This window comes from Thermobia domestica, chromosome 13, assembly GCF_964235325.1.
Source record: "Thermobia domestica chromosome 13, izTheDome1.hap1.1, whole genome shotgun sequence".
Taxonomy (NCBI): Eukaryota; Metazoa; Arthropoda; class Insecta; order Zygentoma; family Lepismatidae; genus Thermobia; species Thermobia domestica.
The window spans coordinates 155,741,385-155,763,441 of NC_137466.1; the positions used below are offsets into that span (position 1 = coordinate 155,741,385).

Genomic DNA, 22,057 nt, shown 5'->3' on the forward strand with positions numbered 1-22,057 from the left:
GATGTAGTGCCATTTGAAAAAATATAACTTCATATTGACTTGGCAGCATTGTTTGTTGTGTGTTTCTGTTTAATACATGCAAAGATGTCCTCCCTCATAGTTGCTTCTTGCAAACGTTCACTCTTCTCTCTCTTTTGGTTTCTCCGTTACAGCGGATGATTAAGATATATATATATAGTCCACACTGTATATATATTGTATATAAAATTATTGTTGTTTTCCTTTTTTATAGCATTACAGCAATTGTTTTTAGTAGATGTAATTACAACAAGTTCTCGCAATTACATGATTTAAGCAGTGTTATCAACTTTAGCATTGGTTCAGGAAGATTTTTTTTTTTTTTTCAGTTCAGACAGATCTCTTTCTTCCATTGTTTCCCTTGCACTCGTCTTGAACGGACCCGGTCCTTACAAACTTCTAGTAGATCCTACCAATTGTCAGGCGCGAAGATGCATCCCGTCCGGTCCAGGCCGTGAATTTTTCTTGTACGATGCTTTGGGACTGAAAAACCTCCATCCAGGCAGCTATTTTCCCTCGTTCCTCAGTGGAATGTCGGCACACCATAGTTCAATCTGCAAAACAAAATAAAAAATGAACGCCCATTTAATGTTAACATCTTTTTCTGCCTCGAGCTTCTCCGTGGCTAAGCGGTTAGCGTACGCGCCTTTGGCGTGGGAGACCCGGGTTCGATTCCCGGCGGCAGCTCATGTGGTACGGATTCCACGTTAATCAGTAGGTCCACGTCTCATATATCATATAGCCTCACTGTTAAAAGGGGCTTTAAACTCAAAATCAACTCAACTCTTTTTGCCTCGCCCTGTATTCTCCTTTTTTTCAGTCCTCGTTATCATATGAATCAAAATTTAGCATCTGCGGGTGCAAATAGAGAGCACTCAGCAAGAAAGTGGATGTTCGACCTTTTGTTTTTTCACATTATTGAGCCGAATTGTTGGTATTGGTGACTTCGAGTGTGTGGTTCTCAGTTGAAGATTAATATTTTCCGGTTTGTCTCAGGACCATGAGGCACTTGGGAAGCTAACTGAATTATGAGGTAGCAAACTACGATCCACAAAGGCAGAAATAATGGTGCCTGGGAGCCAATGCTCTGAGTTCTGTCAACATATCACCCGTTAAACGTGTACCATCTGAAAATGTATTTGAATCCCTTTCTCTCTCTCCCTCCATTAGGATAATCATTTCAATGAAAATGTAGTAATAAAAATCTGTATGACATTTGCTTTCCACCCCTCACGTCTTCTTATCCCCATGCCGATGGAGCTGAACTTGGACTTAAACAGCATCTGAAGTGTCACCAGTGGCGTAGCACACTTTTGCGGGGCCCCCCGCAAAGTATAGAGAAGGGGCCCTAGTTGTAAAGCCGATAGAAGTAAGGTTGAAATTATACTTCTTTAAATCTTTATTCATCGCAAGACTTCGGGGCCCCCCGCACTGCGGGGGTTGCGGGGGCAGCTGCTACGCCACTGAGTGTCACTATTCATCTCAGCGACCCCGAAAACGGTGGATTGGACACTAACATCGGCAGTGGCGTACTTACGATTTTGTTTCGGTAGGGGCTTTGCTAACTTTCGTAGGGGGGGTTTTGCCTGAAAATGTGAAAATTCTGCAAGATATTTCATATACTTTACTATAGTAAGTAAGATTTCGGGGGGGGCTTAAGCCCGGAAGGCCCCCCCTAAATACGCCACTGAACATCGGGCATTTTCTGTTATTTTTGCATGTTCTCCATTCCACCCACTCCCGTGCCCATGGGGGATGAATGGGCTTAAACTGCATCAAGAATATTGCTCTTCACCACAGTGACCGCAAAAGTTGTTGGGGGGACCGTATGGATTGGACACTAATATGGGTCATTTTCGATTATATTTATGTCACCCCTTTCCGACTCACTCCTATACTGATGAGGGATTAATTTGGACTCAAACGGTATCCGAAGTGACTGTTCATCTCAGTCGACCCAGAAAACTTTGGATTGAATACTAATATTGATCATTTTCGATCATTATTACATATCACCCCTTCCTACCTTTGATTCTTACATTCCATACCGATGAAGCTATACTTGGACGTCAGCGGCAACGAGTGTCACTATTTATCAATAGCCCTCAAAATTATAGATTGTATACTATTACAGAAGGTTGTTCGCTTTATATCAAACCATTTTTGACGGGTACTCACCTTAAGAGATACCGCGCCGCCACCACCGATCATGTTTTGTTGGACCGGCAGCATTATGGACTATCACACGATTCGCAGTTTCCATTGCAGCAAGCTCCGTCGCAGGATAGGCATGAAAATTCTGTCCCACTCCTCCCTGCAAGCTTTCCATAGACCATCCAAAGTGTGCGGGCGGCGATGTTCAAGACGTATTTTTAACAGTCCAACTGCGCAAAAATCCATTGGACTGTCATATGGGCTTGTTACAGGAATCTCTTCAAACGGAATGACGAATAAAATGCCTAATTCCTGTGCCATTTCCTGATAAAAACGTAGTGATGTTCTGGCGGTATGACTCGAAGTCTTGTTCGTATGGTTCATCTCCTGATTCGCGTCTATTCCATACAATTTCAGGATATCTCTCCGATAGATAGGTGTCAGAATGAATTATTGGAAGTATCTTACATTCACCTTCATGTTTTTGTCTACCTTGCGTATCATCAACTTACCCTCATATCCGAATTCCGTAACAATCATAAAGCCACAAGGAAACTTGCCGTCAATGTCACGGTATGTGATCGCCCGAATGTGACCACCAGCAGTGAAATGGACATATGATTTATCCAATGTAACAACTTTCTTCCATTTGGAACTCGCCAGGCACTTTTCAGACAGTTTCCTGCAGTACATCTTACGTTTGGTAATGTGACACGGTAGCATGTGGTATACACGGGCCTTCCGCACACACTTCAACCTGAGACATTAGGAGCTAGTGGTCTACTATGCCACGCTTAATTGCATGCATGGGGAGCATGCCCGTGACCGTTCGGTCTATTCACAGTTGACGGTGCGAGATGGAGTCTGTGGCCCATATCAGTTGCGTCGGAAAATTTTCTTGGCACGCCAGTCGACAGTTCTCCCTTAGCACCCAACTCTTCCGACACTGTTTCACAATGCGTACGTACGAAAAATAGCCATTACGTAACCCTCTCAATACAGGTTAATTTTCGGTGTCATTTAATAACACTCAGTACCAACACTGACGCATCTACAAGGTCAGACACAACACTGCTCCCGCCAGCAAACCTATAGTATGATATGCCAGGTGGCAGCACTGAATCGAAAATGGCCGGATATACAGCAAACAACCTTCTATTGATGTAGTTTCAGATTCTTTTTATATTTCACATTCCTCCTCCCCCCCCCCCCCCCCCCCGGTATTTGGACTCAAGCGTCGTTGGGAGCATTACTATTAACTCAGCCACTCCCGAAAACTTGGGATTGGGTACTAATATCTGTCTTTTCGATCAATTTTTCATGTCACTCCCCCCATCACAGCTTCTTCTCCTTGGCGAAAATGTGCTAAAAACCTAAGTTAGGCGAGAGTGCATTCATATACCAAAAATCATCGGAATCAGTGCAGCGAACTAGGAGTAGCCATTGAGCAAACATCGTTACATTCCTTTTATTTATATAGATCTGGAGAAACATATGCCATGTTCATTTGCATTTAACTTCTTTTTTTTAAAAAAAAAAAAATCATGGAAGTCAACAACAGTGGGTAAATTTTTCAACTCAGTCACATTGAATAGATAATGCAGAAATGAGAATTCAAGTTCATGTGGCCGTTTTTATGTACAGTAGTACAAAACCAGAGAATAATACAGAAGAAATATGTAGAATATATATATATATATATATATATATATATATTGTATTGATTTTGGTATTGCTGTGAAAAATCTGAAAGTACAGATAAATCTGTAGACTATCCCTACTGACACTTAGTGAATTAAAGCCAGCTCGGTGACTCATAGCAATCAACCACCGCTTCAGAACAACAACTGGCAACCAGAAACCGAGATGCAAAATGGCGGTCCGTTTGCGAAACACATACAGAATCTAAATTCCCCAAAGAACCGTGGTTCTCGAAGAACCGTCTCTCATTTCTAGTGAACCACGTCTCAGTCATTTATTCAAAAGAGCCGTTCAGAATATCCGACTCAATCGCGAGCGGCAAAACACGACGTCTAATATTAGTGAGTATGTATTATACCCGCTCTTCTGACATTTTGAGGGTCTTCGCTATGCTTTTAGCTGATAACCAGTTGTTGCTTCCGAACCTTCGGTCCGCTGTACATATTATAGATCAAAACCATCCTTCGTTTTAATTGGTTTTTAATTTGCCCACCAACCAACATGCAGTTAGACAAGCCTTAATGCTTGGTGCAGATGCAATATCTTCGAAGTATTTTTTCATTTGAGGATTTGTTTAACATTTCAATTTCAATGAAATATCTGTTGTTGTTTTTTTCATTATAAGACAAAACAACATGTAATTACTGTATTAAAAAAAAAAAAGTAATTTAAAAAATCAAAGAATCAAAGAAATCAGTCATTTGATTACACGAAAGCAGCAAATCAGTTCACACAGTAGGTTCTCTAGTTTCAGTGAATTGTTTGATGTGCAAAGATATTTTTTTAGAAAAATAATAATAATAATAGTGTTCTGAAAATGTAATCATTAGATTTTGTTCCACAGGCTTATGATTTATAAATTACGCAAACTCAAACTTAAGCTGGTAACATGTTTTAGGAGCAAAAGACACCTTTCGTGTAGGAGTATAGACTGAACAAGTGTATATCGGATTTACAGAAAATACAGACAGAAAACTTCCAAAACTTTTAGAATAAAGGAACATGATTTTTAGAAGGATAAAATTGCTGAACTTTAAGATAATAGTAAAAACAAAATATTCTGGACATATAAAGGCATCAACGAATTTAAGTAAGGGTATCAATCTTGCTATATATATATATATATAAACGAATAAAACAGTTCTCACGGACAAGGATAGTATTTCGAATAGGGGAAAGATTTCTTTGACAATTTGCTCAACATGCAGCCAAAATAAAATGTTAGTGGAGAGAGAAAAATCCTTCCAGCAGAACTGTATATTCGAGCCCTAACCGTACAGAAGTATAAATTGTTATAAAGAAATTAACACAAATGTTCGGGTGTAGACTAAATTCCGATTGAGTTAATTTTAGCCGGAGGGGAAGAATCGGGAAACAAAATTGACAGACCCATTCTCCTCATCTAGAACAAGTAGGAATTGCCACAAGACTGGAAAGAATTGTGAATTGTTACAGTACACAAGAAAGGCGACAAAACTGTTAGTAATAATTATCTAGGCATCTTTCTTTTGTCAACTCCTACAAAATACTCTCAAACGTACATTCTGATAGTAAAATTGACCCCACATGTAGATGAAATCATTGGAGATTATTAGTGTGGATTCAGGTGAAATTGATAACTATCGACCAAACGCTTACTATTCGTCAAATCCTCGAAAAGAAATGGGAACACCCTGGTTTATCAATTGTAAATTCCACTACAGAGAAACAAAGATGATATAAAGTTCAATATGAAAAACTCAAAAGCCAAATAAAGCTGAGAATTCTGTTACTCCTCTCCTCTCTCCTTTCCCCAAAGAAAAGCTGGCCTTTTATAAGAAAAACTCCATTCCAAACATGGAGTAGAACTTAAGTAAGCTTCAGTTAGGGATGTTCCTAGACTGAGTGAGTGCCTGAAATAATAATAATAATAATCTTGCAGTAAGTATTCGTTGCTCCAGTTGGATGTCGCTGAATCAGCACTTTGTGCTGGAGATCCGTCCAAGTTTGCCTCTGATATTAACTCTAACAAGTGTGCGTACTGATATAAATTCTGCCAATTTTCGTTGGCGCCAGTCAGACGCCAATGAAGTTATATTTGTCTTCCACGACTGGAGTGTTAATTTTGCACATAGAATGTAAGAAACAAAAAGCTGAGTGAGTTATATTCTTCATGACAAGTTATAGACTACCGTAATTTTTTCCGCTCTGAATCCTCATTAAAAAAAATAAAATAAAATAAAATAAAAAGTAATCTATAGCCTGCTTACAGTCTGACGTAGCATTGATTAGGAAGTGTCTTAACACATACACACAGAAGACACGGATATGTCGCAAAACTGTAATAAAATTTTGTCAAACTAGCACATAATCTATTTCAGTTAAAATTCAGTAGTTTTTAATCTGAGATAATCCTTTCGAAATTTGCATAATTATGTACTACAGCATTCACACTAACTTTGAAAGTCAGGGAAATACTTTGAAAGATGTCTGAAGTCAGGGAAATCTGCTTTATTTTACAGAAGTCAGGATTTTTTTTTTTTTTTTTCAGCTGGCCATAGAACATAGGAAGAACACCGCAAAGAATCAAGACAGATTCAGAAAAATGATGATACGAAAAGGATTCAAAAAAGAAAATTGTCTTTAGAAATAAAGAAGTTTGAGAAGCGCCGAAAAGGGTAAAAACTTCCAGTTTTGAAAGAAGAACCAATTAAATCAAAAACTCAAATGCTACAGAAGAAAAAAACAAAATTAGATTTGCTGGTTATATGATAGATAATCAAAGAGATAGGTCAAATATGTTAATGCGTAATGTTGGTACTAGTGTTTTATTGTGTTCCAAACGCAGGAAGTTTGACTTATAATAAGTATTTACAGGAAGAAAATAGGATTATACTGTACTAAAATAAAAAGGAACGTTAAAGACAATGGGAATAATGCAGGTAGATTTAAAGAATATATATTTTTTCTATATTTAACAATAAATAATATTGTTCGCGATATCGCAGGTCAGAGAAACTTTATTTACTTAGTCATGGAAATTCGGGAAAGTCAAGGAAATCAATACCATAATTTCGTATTCATACCTGTAATAAAAAAATGTTTCATGAAAATACGCTGGCCATTTATGTACTGTATATGTAGCTTATTACACTGTTAACTATCAGATTGTTGTTCGATTTTTGTTAATGATAACTCCAATACTCTTTGCATACATAGTTGTAAAATTGAAGAAATTAGGTGTTTGTAATATCGCAAAGACCTGGCTAAACAGATATTTATAATTGTTAGTGTGATAGCGAATACATGCGGTTTTCCACAGCTCGATTTTGGTTCAGCTTTCCGCAGCTTTGTTATTGTTGATTTTTCGTATCTCATTATCGTGAAGATTGACACAAACCTGACACTGGAGCTAAAAGAGTTGCCAAATAACTATTTGCAACAGTCATGTCCATTTTATTTGTTATAAACACAATAGATACAGATGGTGGTAAGCCTTGTATTGGATCACTGCGCTGCCCCGCAGTTAACACTGTAGTCAAGTTTATTCCAGTTCAGTTCAAGTGATCAGCGTAACTATTTGTGTGCTTGAATATATAGCTAATGTTAAATCTAAGCAAGTTTAAAGCAGCTAATCTTGTAAGTATGCGATAGCCTGAATTACTGTCGATACATAAAACTTGGATTTTAAACCACCTATCATAACGTAAGAATAGAGCATTATGTAACAGAAGATAATATTAAGAATCGCTTTAAGAGAAGAAATATAATTATGTTAATTTATGACTCAATCTTGAAAGTAGGGATTCTTCTGTTTGTTTGTTTGTTTGTTTGGATTGGTTAACTTGGTTGACTTGAGGTTTAACATTCCTTTTAACAGCGGGGCTATATGAGACCTGGAGCTACAGCTTAATGTGGGATCCGAACCATATGAGTTCTCGCCTGAAATCGAATTCTGGTCTCTTATTTGTGTGGAGTTTAATATTCCTTTTCAGCACCAGACTATATGAGACGAGACCTTTCTCTTCCCAAAGACGAGATCGCTTACCACGGGGTTACACAGAATAAAAAAGTAAAATGCCTGACAACTCTTAACTGTTGCGTCAAGTGTATATCAAACTTAACGATAATGAAAGCTAATAAATCCACATCAAAATCAAGTAGAGGCAAACCACACCTATGACAAACTATATCGTATCATCTTGGCACAATCATTTGCCATAAATGTTTCCGTTCTTCTTTCTTATTTTTGATGATTTTACTTTGGGTGTCGAATTGTCGTCATCTGATATAATTTACCACTAAAATGTCCATTGCATTCCAATGGAAAGTGACCCATGAGCTTCAATGTGATATAATTGCATACATTTACTACGAAAATGCCCTTCCCATAATAACAGTTCCACCGTAAATTTGGAATATCTCCAAAACAGTGCATTCTTTTCCCACAAAAAAAAGAAAGAAAAAAAAAAGTGATTATAAAAATTTCGACAAGAAAGAGACGCAGGGTCAGATGGACAATTTTGCACATTCAGTGAAATATGGTTTTACAAATCAAAAATATTTAAAATTAAGAATCTTAACTAAAGAATTTTTATCAAACGAAGCGTGCAAACTCAATTGCTGCTATTAAACGTTAAGATTTACATAATCATTGACACATGAAAAAAGAATGCAGAAACTCTCCTAGATCGTGCACGAATTTTTTTTTATGTGCCCTTTGGTCACAAGACATACGCCCATGCAGTAGTCTAAATTGTATGGTTTAATTGAACCATACATTTTGCAGTATTTCCCTGTTAATGGTTATCAGGCGTATTCCACGAACTCTGTCAGTGTCGTTAATAGTGGAAGTACATAGAACACAACTCTCGAACGTCCGATCGAAGGAAGTCACACGTCTCTACACCGTAGATCAGGAGAGCTGGGTAGCCATAAGAACAGAACTAAGTCATCCTCACCAGCTCGCCCAATCCAGCGATGTGAAAACTCATCGTGTAGGTAGCGACGAATATCGATGTTCCAATGGAGAAGGATGCGTCGTCTTGTTGAAAGACAATTTCTGGAGTGCACTCAGTGTTGGAAACAACCACAATTTTAACACATTTAGGTACAGAAAACAGTAGATTCTGGCGAATCTCTTTCTCGTTTCACATTTGTTTGAGGAAATTATATCCCCTACAACTTCACATTGTGATGAATTAACAGTTTCAAATAAATCGAAACGTTGCCGCGTCAATCGCTGAATATGACGATGACAAAACTCTTCGTCCTATGATGCTCAATACATTTTGACGCAAAATTCCATTATTGACCATAATCTTTCGGTTTTAATCATTGAATTATTGTATGTTGCTGTCTTTCTGTGTATGTGTTTGGAATATAAGGTTTCTCCTCAACACCGAAGTTATATAACATGTAGTTCAGCAATTTAATGTGGATTCTGAATAACATGAATTCCCACCAGAGATCAGACTGGGTAAGATTAGAACGTTCATCATTTGACTAGGATGAAGTTGGCTACTCAATTCCAGTCTTTTGTTCGTTGTGGATTTATCAACGAAAAAACGTCAATACATACGTTGTGCGTTGTATTTCGTTGTATGTAATAATGAACATACAACTACAACATATTCGGCACGCTGTAATTCATGTTGAAGAAATTGTATTCACTTCCTACTATAGGGTTGATTTAAAAAAAAATGACGAGTTCTCATGGATAAACTTTATTTCTGAGACAGGTATACACTGTAGTAAGACACTGGCTCACGTTACTTTTCTATTGGCACTCCAAGGATAGAAGAAATATACGTCAAGTTCCAGAAACCATGTCATGATAATTTGCCAAACTTCCATGTCGGTTACGAATTGCCTTACCATACGAGTGTTTCTTCACTAGTAATTTTCCACTACTTTTGCGTCTCGTAAAGTGCAGTGCTGTGGACGAAATTTTTAATTTAACTTTTTTTCACTCTTTATTCAAAGTCCTACAAAATACACTTTTCTTCCTTCGCATTCCCTGCCCTTTCTCTTATCGTGCATTATCAACACTTACGTAACTTGTCCCTTGTCCTACTTTCTCTTTCAGGCGAATCTGTACTGAGTGTTCAATACAGAATCTGTATATGAAAATTAATGTAAAAATCTCTTTTTCATTTTATTCATTCAGTGGTGAGAAGAGGCCAGTGGATGGCATTCGATCAAGTGATGCGAAACGTAGGAAAGTGGAAGAAGTGGAAGATGTATCTGAAGAGACAGTGTCGGAAATCATTGCTACTATCAATAATCCTCAAAATATGGCCGGACCGGATGTAAGTATATCATCATAATATTGAAATTCAGAGAGTTAAATGCGCCTATCAGGGCCAGAGTTCGAATCATGGTCTACTACTTATCGTACCTGTGTGTTCACTACGCTAGTCAGTGCTTGCTCTCACTATACACTTTTAATCATGTGAACAGTGCGTAGTTATTTGGAGTATTTAGAATGTGTCTATCGTGTTTGGGCAGTCAGAATCTACAAAATAAATGTCTTCGTCCGTTGGCTTAGATATTACTTTTTTCAGTGAGAAGTGTGATTCGAAGTAATTAAGTTCAACATCATCTGTAAGAGCAAAAATGTATATCTTGCCTGGAATATTGATAGCATAGTGTTAATGCATCGTCACCAGGATAGATTTAAAGCCCAATTCAATGTCTGATCCAGTCACATAGTTTTGCTCTTTGAATTTCAATTTTTCTTTCCTACTATAGTGAATTTGGCATTAAGAAATAGGTTGTTAATCACATTACTTCGTGTAATATATACTCATATTAATTTGATTTTTTTTTTAAATCCAAAATTCTAATATCTGATAACCAATAACTCTGTCCAAATGTCATGTTCTAAAATTTCGTCGTCGTCGTTTCTTTTTTTTTTTTTTTAATTTTTTTTTATTGTTTTTAATGGTGTTACGTTACAGTACCTTCGATTCAAGATATTTATAACTCTGTGGTGACAGCGATGAAATTTAGTAAATAAATAATAACAATAAAAACTTGCAATTTACGGAAAGTTTAATCTTGAGAGGATTGTGAATAATGTCAAGTGAATTGTGTGTCCTTGTATATGTTTCAAAATAACTGGTTAAAAAAGACAATATTAAAATCTGGAGAGCATAGGAAATATCGTGAAGTAAAACGGTAAAGTTTGATTATGTATTTTTAACTGGGAAATATCAGTCGAATAACTACATAACTTAAAGATTACGACTTCGTGACTTAACGAAACACTCTATTCTATGCTACTTTTTTTTTAAGGGTACTATGCATTTCTCAAATGAAAACAATATGTTTAAAATTTTTATCTTTTTATGTTTCCTGTGTTTTGTGGAATGCTTTATTCTTCAATTTTTGATATTGCCCTTTGTTTCGAATGGGAAATTAATTTACGTGTTTACCAACTCCAAGGAACACCCTCTTTTCTTCACTTGTTGGGTAATTGAGGAGCGGTAAGGGAAGATGCTAAGCATCGCAGTGTTTGCCTTTCAGTATTCTTTATTGTTAGTAGGAATATATTGTTGACCTAGCTGTGAGTGAGTGTATAGTGGCTCTTGGTGTTGTCGCATTGAAGCTGAAATGTGTCTATGCATAGTCTGTGTAGCTCTTTGTTGTCACACTGGTTATAATTATGGAGACACATTGGGGGGTTAATAATTTTTTGTGTGTTATACTTTTTATTGCGTTATGATCATGGATTTTGATTGTGTTTTGCACGTAAGTGGTCTTTTTTCGCACTGGGTATTATTGGGTTCTGTGTTGAAAATATGTAGGTTTCCAGTATAGTGGTTATAAGAACGTTGGCTGAAGATTGTAGTATTTTTTATGTTGTAGTTTGTATGGCTTTATTTAACGTAGCTTGTTTCTGTTGGTTTGTTGTTGAAGATATAGCAATCCACTTTGGCTCAAGTTGTTTCATTAATGGATTGGGTCATTCCCTGTTGGATGGAGTTTTCTCTGGTTGAACTGCTGTCTTCGGTTTGTTATGTAGCGTCTCCTGTTGATTCTTTTTGCCAGCGTCTGATTGGTTCCGTCTTGGCTGCAGTGGATCTGATAAGAGCTTAAGTTTTTATCAATGAGATGTTTAGCAATGTTTAATGTTGGAATTACGTTTGGGTGTTTTGGGGCAGTTGCCGTTTCCGGTACGGTGTTGCTTAGTTTTACATGTTGCGCGAAAGTAGAGATTAGTTTGGATTTTAGACTTGTTGTCGTGGAATTCTCTATACCGTTAACATACCCTTGGTCGGTTGCAGAATCTTCTGTGGTGGCCGTACTGTAAGTAATTCCAGAACAATGCAGTGTTTCTTAATGCTTCTTCCCTGTAATCTTGTTTGTTGGCGATCCTGGGAGTTGCATGATGAAAGTCAGATGAGTGGAAGAAGCTAGCTGTTGTGGACTAAGTTGAAGAAGTTCATTTGTCTTTATTTATTTATTTATTTATTAAAGTCACATCTTCAGTCGTGATTCGTGTGTCCACTCCGTTGACAACATGTTCTTCTCGGGAGTGGTTCTTTTGTGGGGTTCGGCTGGCTGTTTTTTAGTTGTTTGTTGGCCTGGTAGCTGTTGTCTCTTGAGGCACTTTACCTTAAAGTACCCGTCCTTCTTCCAGTGAAAGCATTTAAAATATTGAATTGCCTTGCGAAACTGATTGAAGCGAGTTCAAACTCATTAAGTTCTCGGCAACTATTCCTATGATCTCAAGTCATTGGTAAATGCTCCAGACTTTTTGTTTTAAGTATAACCAGACTTACGAAATTTATATACTACGTATCAGAGTTGTAATATGTTAGTATAAACATGTGATTTCCAGTTCCTGAAAACTCACGATATTGTAAAAGTATTTCTGCATGCATATATGTTTCTATATAGTGAAACGCCTTAATGAAATAATTTACTCTTTACAGGCTGTATTTCCAGAAAATGCTCCACGAGATGAGGCGGCTAAGCAGGAAGAGCATCGTGGTGTAATTGAATTCCACGTGGTGGGGAATTCTCTCACTCAGGTTGTTAGTAAACAAACTATGCTGTGGCTTATTGGCCTCCAAAACGTATTTTCTCATCAGTTGCCACGAATGCCAAAGGAGTATATAACACGACTTGTGTTTGATCCGTAAGTAGATCATTATTTTGAATAACATTTAAAATAGATTTCATACGTTGTTAAAATGCTTACATATTTAGTAATTCTTAGAGAAGGTTAACGTTAAAAAAATAATTATAACCTCTTCGGATTAAATTTTCCTTTCTCGAGTATCTTGACAAAGTACCAGTGATTCGAAAACAGTAAACTTCTACAAAAACTTCTGAAACAAAAAAATATTTTACAGATTCAATGGATGCATATTCATGATTTTATTTTAGGTTTTGCGCGTTTTTGGTTTTACGTTAGATCGTGGGTCAGTTAAAAAGAAATTGGAGTCCAAACAACCTGAAAGGAGAAAGGGTTTTATCGATATGGTATTTTTTGAAGGCACATTAGGCTATTTCGATTGTTCTCCGGGTTGCCCATGTAGGCGGCGAAAGAAGTCGACATTTTCAAAATCATGTTTACAAATACCATCTTGGGTCATTATGACAAAAAAAGAAAAAAAAAAATAGAACTTGTGGTAATGTTATTAAAATTGCAGAGAAGATCTCATTATAAACAAGATAAACATGTGTTTGGACAGTATTAAAAAACTACATATAAACATGAACAATGAAGTTAACCAAAAGTCAGTCCGTGTAAGAAATAGTTATAGAAACGAAATTATCTCGCAGCACTAGGGTTACCACCTCCTATCTGGAGAAATCCCGGACATATCGGGAATTGAAATCAAAAGATAGATATGCAAAATTAGTTATAATGCATCGCTTTTACACACCCACATGTAAGGCTAGACTCTCAATATTAAAAACATGTTTTTATTTGTTATTAGCGTAACCAGGTAAAAGAGAATAAGTGAGAAATTGTACTTTTAAAGATAGCAATCCTGGAGTCGCATTGCAAAAGGGAAAAAATAAAAAAAATGCTTCTTTAAGTTTTTTTCTTTTTTCTTATTCTCTTTTAGCATGCGACCTCAGAATTGCTCTCATTCAAAGTATAATTTTTTACGTGTTCTCTTTTACTTTGTGACTCTAGTTTATCAAAATTAAACATGTACATAGGACGAAATTCAGTTACATTAGACATACACATTGTATGAAACATTACTAAAATGCTTACCAAGTAACTTCAAATATGAGCTCATATTAGTACTTATAAAGTTAACTGCCATTTAAGTTTGCTTATACTTGAATGAATACTTTCTGTTACTTTTCGCAGCTTCAAGGAGCAAGGGTTTTGTCATTAAATAGTCATAAAATTCTGAGCAGTTCTGAGAAAAAAATAACTTTACACTGTACCTTTGCTTTCACAACACTTAACATCTAGAAGATTGCGACTACGAACCAAATATTTTCCATAATAGGAAAGACACGTTCGGTAAATGCATTACTTACGGGAGTAAATTGAATCAACTTGTACATATTTAGCAGGTTTTCATTTCCACATTTCTGAAACAAGAGGTTTCATTTCGTTTCACATGGACTATCTTTTTCCCTGCAGATAATATCAGCGAGACCTTTCCTAACCAAAACAAGTTCAGAGTACAGCGCATCCACATTTATCTGTTCGGTTAAATTAAATTTAGTCACTACTTCCTCAAGATGTGACCACTCCAGCATAATTGTTAACTTAAATCTGCTAAAGCAGTAGAAAGGATTTACATCACTGGAATCATACCATTGCTGCAGGTAGTCGATAGCGCGTTGATAGAATCCATTAAATTTACTCTTCATGTTATTCTTTTCTTTAGGTAGAAGCTCCCTGAAATACAGGTTAACCATAAAATTCGTCTTGTAATCTTTGCTTAAGTTCATTTAACAAACCTTCCATAATTTCAAACAACTCAGGGGAAGAACTGTTGCTTTCTTCAAGCTACAGGATTCTGCTATGGAAAATGTCCAAACATTGTTAGGGATGTACCGATATATCGATATCGATGATATCGGCCACTTTTGGGCCGAACTGTTTTCAATTTGTTTACTATTAACAGTGACATTTATATTTCATCGATTTCTTTTAGACTTAAAGTTGATCTAAATCATTATCAATTGTACAATCGATTTCTTTATGCATGTGTACGCCTTGATGTGAACTACTCGTACTCAACTGATATTTTTCGTCCCTCCATATCAAAATACTGGTGGAGGAAAGCCAATCCATGTCAGAATACTGGTGAAGGAAAGCCAAAGGTCCTCAGTCAGGATCATGGGTGCCCGAAGAAAATTTTCTAGGGAGGGCCCATTCCATAGTTGCTATATTACGTCTGGTATTTAATATACGTGGTTTGCTATATTACGTATACATTTTCGTGAGAAAGGAGGGCCGGACCTCACCCTCCCTTCCTCTTTCGGGGCCCATGGTCAGGGTAGCAGACCCGTCATTTGAATCCCAAACGAGACAGAGGTTTCGATTCAGGAGAAAATGCTATGATAGAAACCCACAAGACGCTTACTTTGTCATTATTTTCTACTTACTGGTTAAAAATAATTAGTTGTAAAGTAAATAAATGGTTTTATCATTTTCGACTTCGCTTAAATAATCTTTTTTTTTTTTTTTTTTTTTTTTTTTTTTTTTAATGGTATACACAGCAACACCTGGTTCACCACGCATAATTTTTTAAACAAAAATTTTTAGCGGTAGTATCCGTTTGCATTATATGTAGGAAGAGCGATGATTAGGGGGCCAGGATAGGCCAGTTGCCTCTCCCCACTTTTTTGAAATGACCTCTTAATGTATATAGTTTCATTTGGAAATGTATACGGTAATGTTTTTGTACGTATTACTGGTTCATAGAAAAAAAAAATGGTGCCATATAATATTTACCATGGCGTGAGTACGTATTGGTTATTTGTCTTCCCTTGGTGTTAAGAAAGGTGCATGAATTGCGTTTAAATTGCCATCGAAAATGGCCCAAAAATTAACCTTTTGGAGCGCAATAATTCCAGCATAGTTTCATTTCTTCTTACAAGGGCTCGATATGTTAGCCGCTATGAAACTAATTGAGAGAACATTTCGCAATACAAGAAAAGTCTTTTACAAGTTATTCTTGAATTGCACAAAAATCGACAGTTCCTAAAATGTCTTTTCTTCTTTCTAACAGTAAGGACTATTGATTAAAAAGAGAGTAATAATCAATTTCTAGCTTTTTCATTGTTTTGCCTATGTTATTCCGCAGTTACAAATTGGTGGTGAAAGAAAAAAAGTTTTTTTTTTCTAGCAGACAGAATAATGCCCTTTACGTTGGCTTTTTCTATGAACAGAAAATAAGAAAGAAACAGTTGATAATGCTCGAAGGGCATTGCCAGAACGAACTTAAAAAGTATTTATCGAAATTTATATGGAATTGTATATTGTAATATCCCATGTGATGTAAACAAACAATTCCACATGTCAGTGTTTACAAACACCACCACGTGGTTCGGCAAGAAGACTTCACACCAGATGGATCTACAATCACTTGCAGACGACGGCTTCTAGCCCCTCTCACGGAGCAGAAGACGACATCGGAGCAGCAGCGCCACCGCCACCCCAAGAACCCTATAAATTGAAAGGACAAAGGCAATTCAGTACCAGTTTTCTGGTGACCCTCCTCTAGTCTGCTTCGGGACTTTAGGAGTAACCTAACCCCAGGGCCTCTAGTCTGCTTCGGGACTACGCCTATCCTCTCTCCTGGCTTAGCCTGCTCGGGGCTCTGCAGAGATCCTGTCTGCGACCTTACGGTCAAAGACCACCTGTAATTAACCTTTGATATTAGAGAGATTAATTTGTACAGTATTTTGTGAAAATACTTTTATATAGAAATTATATAATAAAATTGGTAGTGGGAGATCGATTTCGGACATTCTTTTTATTAACGCTATACCTATACCTATATGGGACAAAACTTTACAATATTAAATGTATTTGATTAAATTCAATAGATAATACATTTACTTATTTGGAACCTGCGTATTAGGAGATCTGTTGAATTAGCTATATTGAGCTGTCACTTTTTATCACCGTATATATATTGAAAATGAAGATACAACCAGTGGCCACCGGTTACTATTTGTCAATAAAATGTTCACCATCCTCTTAGGTATTGATCAGCTTTCTATAACTTACGGTTCCCGAGATATGACTTCTAAAATCTCATGAAATCGGAACTTTTTTTTTTTATCCAATATCTGGGGAACTGTCTAGTACCAAAATGTTCACCATCCTCGTAGGTATTGTTCAACTCCAACGTCATCTCTCTATGACTTACGGTTCCCGAGATATGGCTTCTTTAATCTCCCGAAATCGAAACTTTTTTTTGCTAATATCTTAGGAACAGTGAGTCATAGAGAGATGATATTGGTGTTGATCAATACTAAAAGGATGGTGAACATTTTGGTATCAAATAGTGACCGGTGGCCACTGACCAAATCGCACAATTTTCCAGACAAAATTTTAAGATGTTCATGAGCAAGGAATCAAATCATCTTAGATCTTCGTTGTTTAAGAGTACAAAGGACTAGTACATACTTGTGTTGCTTTTGTCAATTTATTTAATAAAATATTAAATACGATATACGGTATTTTAACTGACAAAAATAGTATCCTGTAAATTATACAACCTTTCGTCAAACGGTGTTAGAAACAATCACGAAAACTAACATTGATACACAAATATTGAGATCATGTCTTGCTCCCCCCACCTTTAACGTTCAATCACCGCCATTGTATGTATGTAATAGAGACTAATAAATCAAAGTACATAATCACTCTAAATGTCAATCACTGACTCTTAGAATTAATTTTACACTATATAAGTATTTGCTGCTTTTTAGTTCATTTTATGAGCTGGAGTAAACTTAGAGGAAATATATTTTTTGTATGGAACCTAATATGAAATTCTGCTTTTTGTCTTTGTAGGTCAAATTATGGTCTTATATCTAATATATTATGTCCAAAAGTATCGGTATCGGCAGTATCGGCCTCTTCAGTATCGGTATCGGTGAAAAAGTGGTATCGGTACATTCCTAAACATGGTTGTAGAACTACAGGTATACTTCTTCTGGAGTTACTGAATTATCACTTTCAAAATCACTGGAAACAAATTTCCAAATCAGCGGATCACATTCATCTTCGCCCAAACTAAATAAATACGATTTAATGGTGGGCTATTTTTCCAACAGTCGAGTCGGAGCAGAATAAAGAGAAAACCATCTGGTTGGTACATGACGCAAAACCGGCGTAGATACTCCGGACTCCGGACGAATTGTTTAATTCCCGTAATGTCCGAGTCAAACCCGGACGGGTGGTAACCCTACGCAGCACACATATTTGAAAATAAAACAGTGGGAGTTGTCCAATCAAGTACAATAAAAGTCACAAAATTCGATTTGGAAATTAATCACTTTCAAAAGTCTGGTGCCCAAACATGAGATTGGCGATGGCTATTTAAAAGTTGTAGCATTTTGTTCAGTATATTATTATGATTTTGGGCATACTGGGTCTAAGCGATGAAATTATCAGGTCAGACGATGGCAAAAAATGTGTAGCAAGTCTAGATTTGTATCTTTCCTAGAGTTTTTCCAGCACCATTTCCCGTGATACCTGCGGAAGTTTGTTTCGTAACTTCCGATCTTCCTCACTTAGCATCTCTATTGGGAGAGGAGCTACGGGTATAGTTAATCGTTCAGCGATTTACCCTGTGCCCGAAGACTTGTCTAGGAGGCAAGACGACACGACACAACGGGACTAGCAGTCAGTCTCTGTGAGTATTGAGCGCACGCCCAGGCTCATTGAAGCTCAGTTCGTTTGCCAGGGAGCAGGTAGTAGCAGGTAATTCTAACAAAAAATCATTAATTGAAAGACCATAAAAAATATTAAAATGAAAATTAAACCTTGGACTTGCTAGGAAACTTTTAAAAGCCTACAAATATATAGCAAAGCATTGATTTTGAATATAGTGTTGTAAAAATATCCTCAGTGCGCATACGAAGTGTCTCAGAGGCCTGCTATTGGCCTTAAAGGATTGGTATTGTTCTGAACAACAATACCAATATTTAACATCTCATAACTATCAACGTACTTACGAGTAACAGTCCCGTCATATTACCACATACGAAAAGCATTTTTACAAGGACGGCCAATTATCCACTTTCAACAGGTATTTTTCATTTACGAGTGATGCTAGGATGAAAAACAGATCTGTTCTATATAAAATGGACATTCCCCTACTAAAAGACTATAGACGTTCGTTCCAATGATAGAGTTCATTTTTGGGGTTTTGTCCAGCTTTTTTGTTATTTCGACCACTGTGCACCGCGTGATGTGGTGGGAGAGTCACAAAACGAAACTAAAGGGAAAATGCGTGCTGCGAACTACTAGTCTGATGTTCAGACCCATAGTTGAAATCCTTAGTCATTTTTCCCAATACCTACTGAGTTTTCCAGCTGGACTCACCCCTGGTCCGTAATGCAAAGTCGACCCAGACATGGCTCTGATGATGTCCGATCCGATGGCCCGAACATTCCGATTTTATGACTCCGGATAGATCGCCAACTGGTAACTCCCATTCCAATCCCCTTCGGAGTTCAAGGTCTGCTCCAGGCCACGTTCTGGCATTGCGTCCGTAAAACTTGTCTTTGCCACTCTCAAACGAACATAGTAGCAGCGTTTCCATTGGAAATAATATGTTCATTGACCAGTGGCCAGCACGTTTACAGGCCTATATGACTGCTTGTGCACTGGACTACCATAGTCAATAAATCTATGGATAGAACATACTCGTGTTTACATTTGCTTGTGCGTATTACGTACCGCCATGTGTATTAAAATTTCCATCTCCACTGTCTATATTATCCAGATGAGTTTCTGTGGGCGCTAGTACCAGGGTTGATATTTATACTGTAGAATAATAAGCTAGTTACTTTTTTAATTATGTTCCGAGTAACTACCTTTTCAATTTTTCATTTACAAATTAATTGAAATATTCAGATACAAATATGTCAATTCTTATCTCTATACCATCTCAAAGCAAAGTCTTCAATTGTATGGTAACAAATTGCAGTAGTATAAGCAGCTTGTTGAAAAAATAAAATAAAAAATAAGCTTATTTCTATTTTCCATTTTCAGGAAACACAAAACTCTTGCCCTCATCAAAGATGGTCGACCAATTGGCGGTATATGCTTCCGGATGTTTCTCACACAAGGTTTTACTGAAATAGTATTTTGTGCAGTCACTTCCAACGAACAAGTGAAAGGATATGGGACTCATCTTATGAATCATTTAAAGGATTATCATATACGTCATAACATCCTTCATTTTCTTACATTTGCAGACGAATTTGCAATCGGTAATAACCTCAAAGTCATTGTCTGTTAATAATTAAGATTAAATTCTCCTTTACAATAATGTATTTATAAGATATTTCGTCCAATCTCTGAGAGCCAGAGTTGGTTGTTTTTATTTTTATTATTATTATTATTATTATTATTATTATTATTATTATTATTATTATTATTATTATTATTATTATTATTATTATTATTATTATTATTATTATTAAATTATTATTATTCAATTTACTTATGTTACCTATACATAGAATGTGGGCATGTTGATTTTCAGGTTTTCTCATTTCGGTATTACTCGTTGACACAATTTTGTATCTGTTTTCTTATTTCCTTCTACCCATTAAAAATGCATACTCATGTTGTCTTTTATCTTATCTCTATTATTGTAGCATTTATATTAAAGTGCTTTCCATATATTCTTTGCTCTCTATGTATCTCCACTTTCCATTTTCTCGTGTTCCGCTACATAGTGATTTTCATCTATTACATGCTGTGCTAGTTTTCAAATTACCTATTTCGTTTTCCAATATACCTTAGATATTCTCTGAATCTCGTTATATTTTTCATTGTACTGCTTTGGCACATGAGTAATTTGTTTTGTAAATACTTAGTTTCTCCATCTTTATGTTCGTTAAAAAAATATGAGCTCTTATTGGACTATTTAACATTTAGTTTTAGTAACCAAATTCTTTGACGATTTGGTTAACACACAGCCAAAAATTAATGTGCGTGGAGAAAAGGAGATACCGCAGAACCGTATATTCCAGAACCCAACCGAATAGAAGTAGAAACCGCTGGAAAGAAATTAAAGAAACACAAATCTCCGGGTGTAGACGAAATTCCGGCTGAGTTAGTTTTAGCTGGAGGCGAAAAATTGTGGAACAAGATACACAAACTCATTCTCCTTATCTGGAACAAGGAAGAATTACCACAAGAGTGGAAAGAATCAATCATTGTTCCAGTTCACAAGAAAGGCGACAACACTGACTGTAATAATTATCGAGGCATTTCTCTTCTGTTAACATCCTATAAAATCTTTTCAAATATTCTATTAGCAAGATTGACCCCATACGTAGATGAAATTATTGGAGATTATCAGTGCGGATTTAGACGAAATCGATCAACTGTCGACCAAATATTTACCATTCGACAAATACTCGAAAAGAAATGGAAATACAATACCCCGGTACATCAACTATTTATTTATTTTAGGAAGGCCTATGACGACTCGATTAGGAGAGAAACATTATACAACCTTCTTACAGAACTTGGAATACCGAGAAAGCTAATTAAATAAATTAAGATATGTTTAAATGAACTCCAAAGTTAAGTCCGGGTAGGAAAATTTTTGTCCGCGAGCTTGCACGTTGAAAATGGCCTGAAACAAGGAGATGAAACATTATTATTCAACTTTGTTCTGGAATACGCTATAAGGAAAATCAAAGATAGCAACCAGGGCCTAGAGTTGAACGGTGTTCACCAGGTTATGGCATATGCTGATGATGTAAATTTAATGGGGGATGATAGGAGAACAATAGAAAGAAATGCAGAGATCTTACTAAACGCTTGCAGGGACATGGATTTAGAACTAAATGCAGAGAAAACTAAATACATGGAAGTGCGTCGGGACTGTAATACAGCAAATTATGGATACGTTAAAATATTAAATAATACTTTTGATAAAGTGGATACTTTCAAATATCTAGGATCAGTATTAGCAGACGAAAATCATATTCACGAAGAAATTAAATGTCG

General features: G+C 36.5%; 1 protein-coding gene across 2 annotated transcripts in view; it reads left to right on the forward strand.

Moving 5' to 3' along the window:
- Gcn5 (Gcn5 acetyltransferase) overlaps window positions 1-22,057 on the forward strand; it is a 158,942-nt gene that overhangs the window by 113,257 nt on the left and 23,628 nt on the right. For both annotated transcript variants that reach the window (XM_081736712.1, XM_081736713.1), the window contains exons 10-12: window positions 10,022-10,163; window positions 12,795-13,000; window positions 20,081-20,301. In XM_081736712.1, the coding sequence (XP_081592838.1) occupies window positions 10,022-10,163; window positions 12,795-13,000; window positions 20,081-20,301 (569 nt within the window). The remainder of the gene's footprint in view (window positions 1-10,021; window positions 10,164-12,794; window positions 13,001-20,080; window positions 20,302-22,057) is intronic.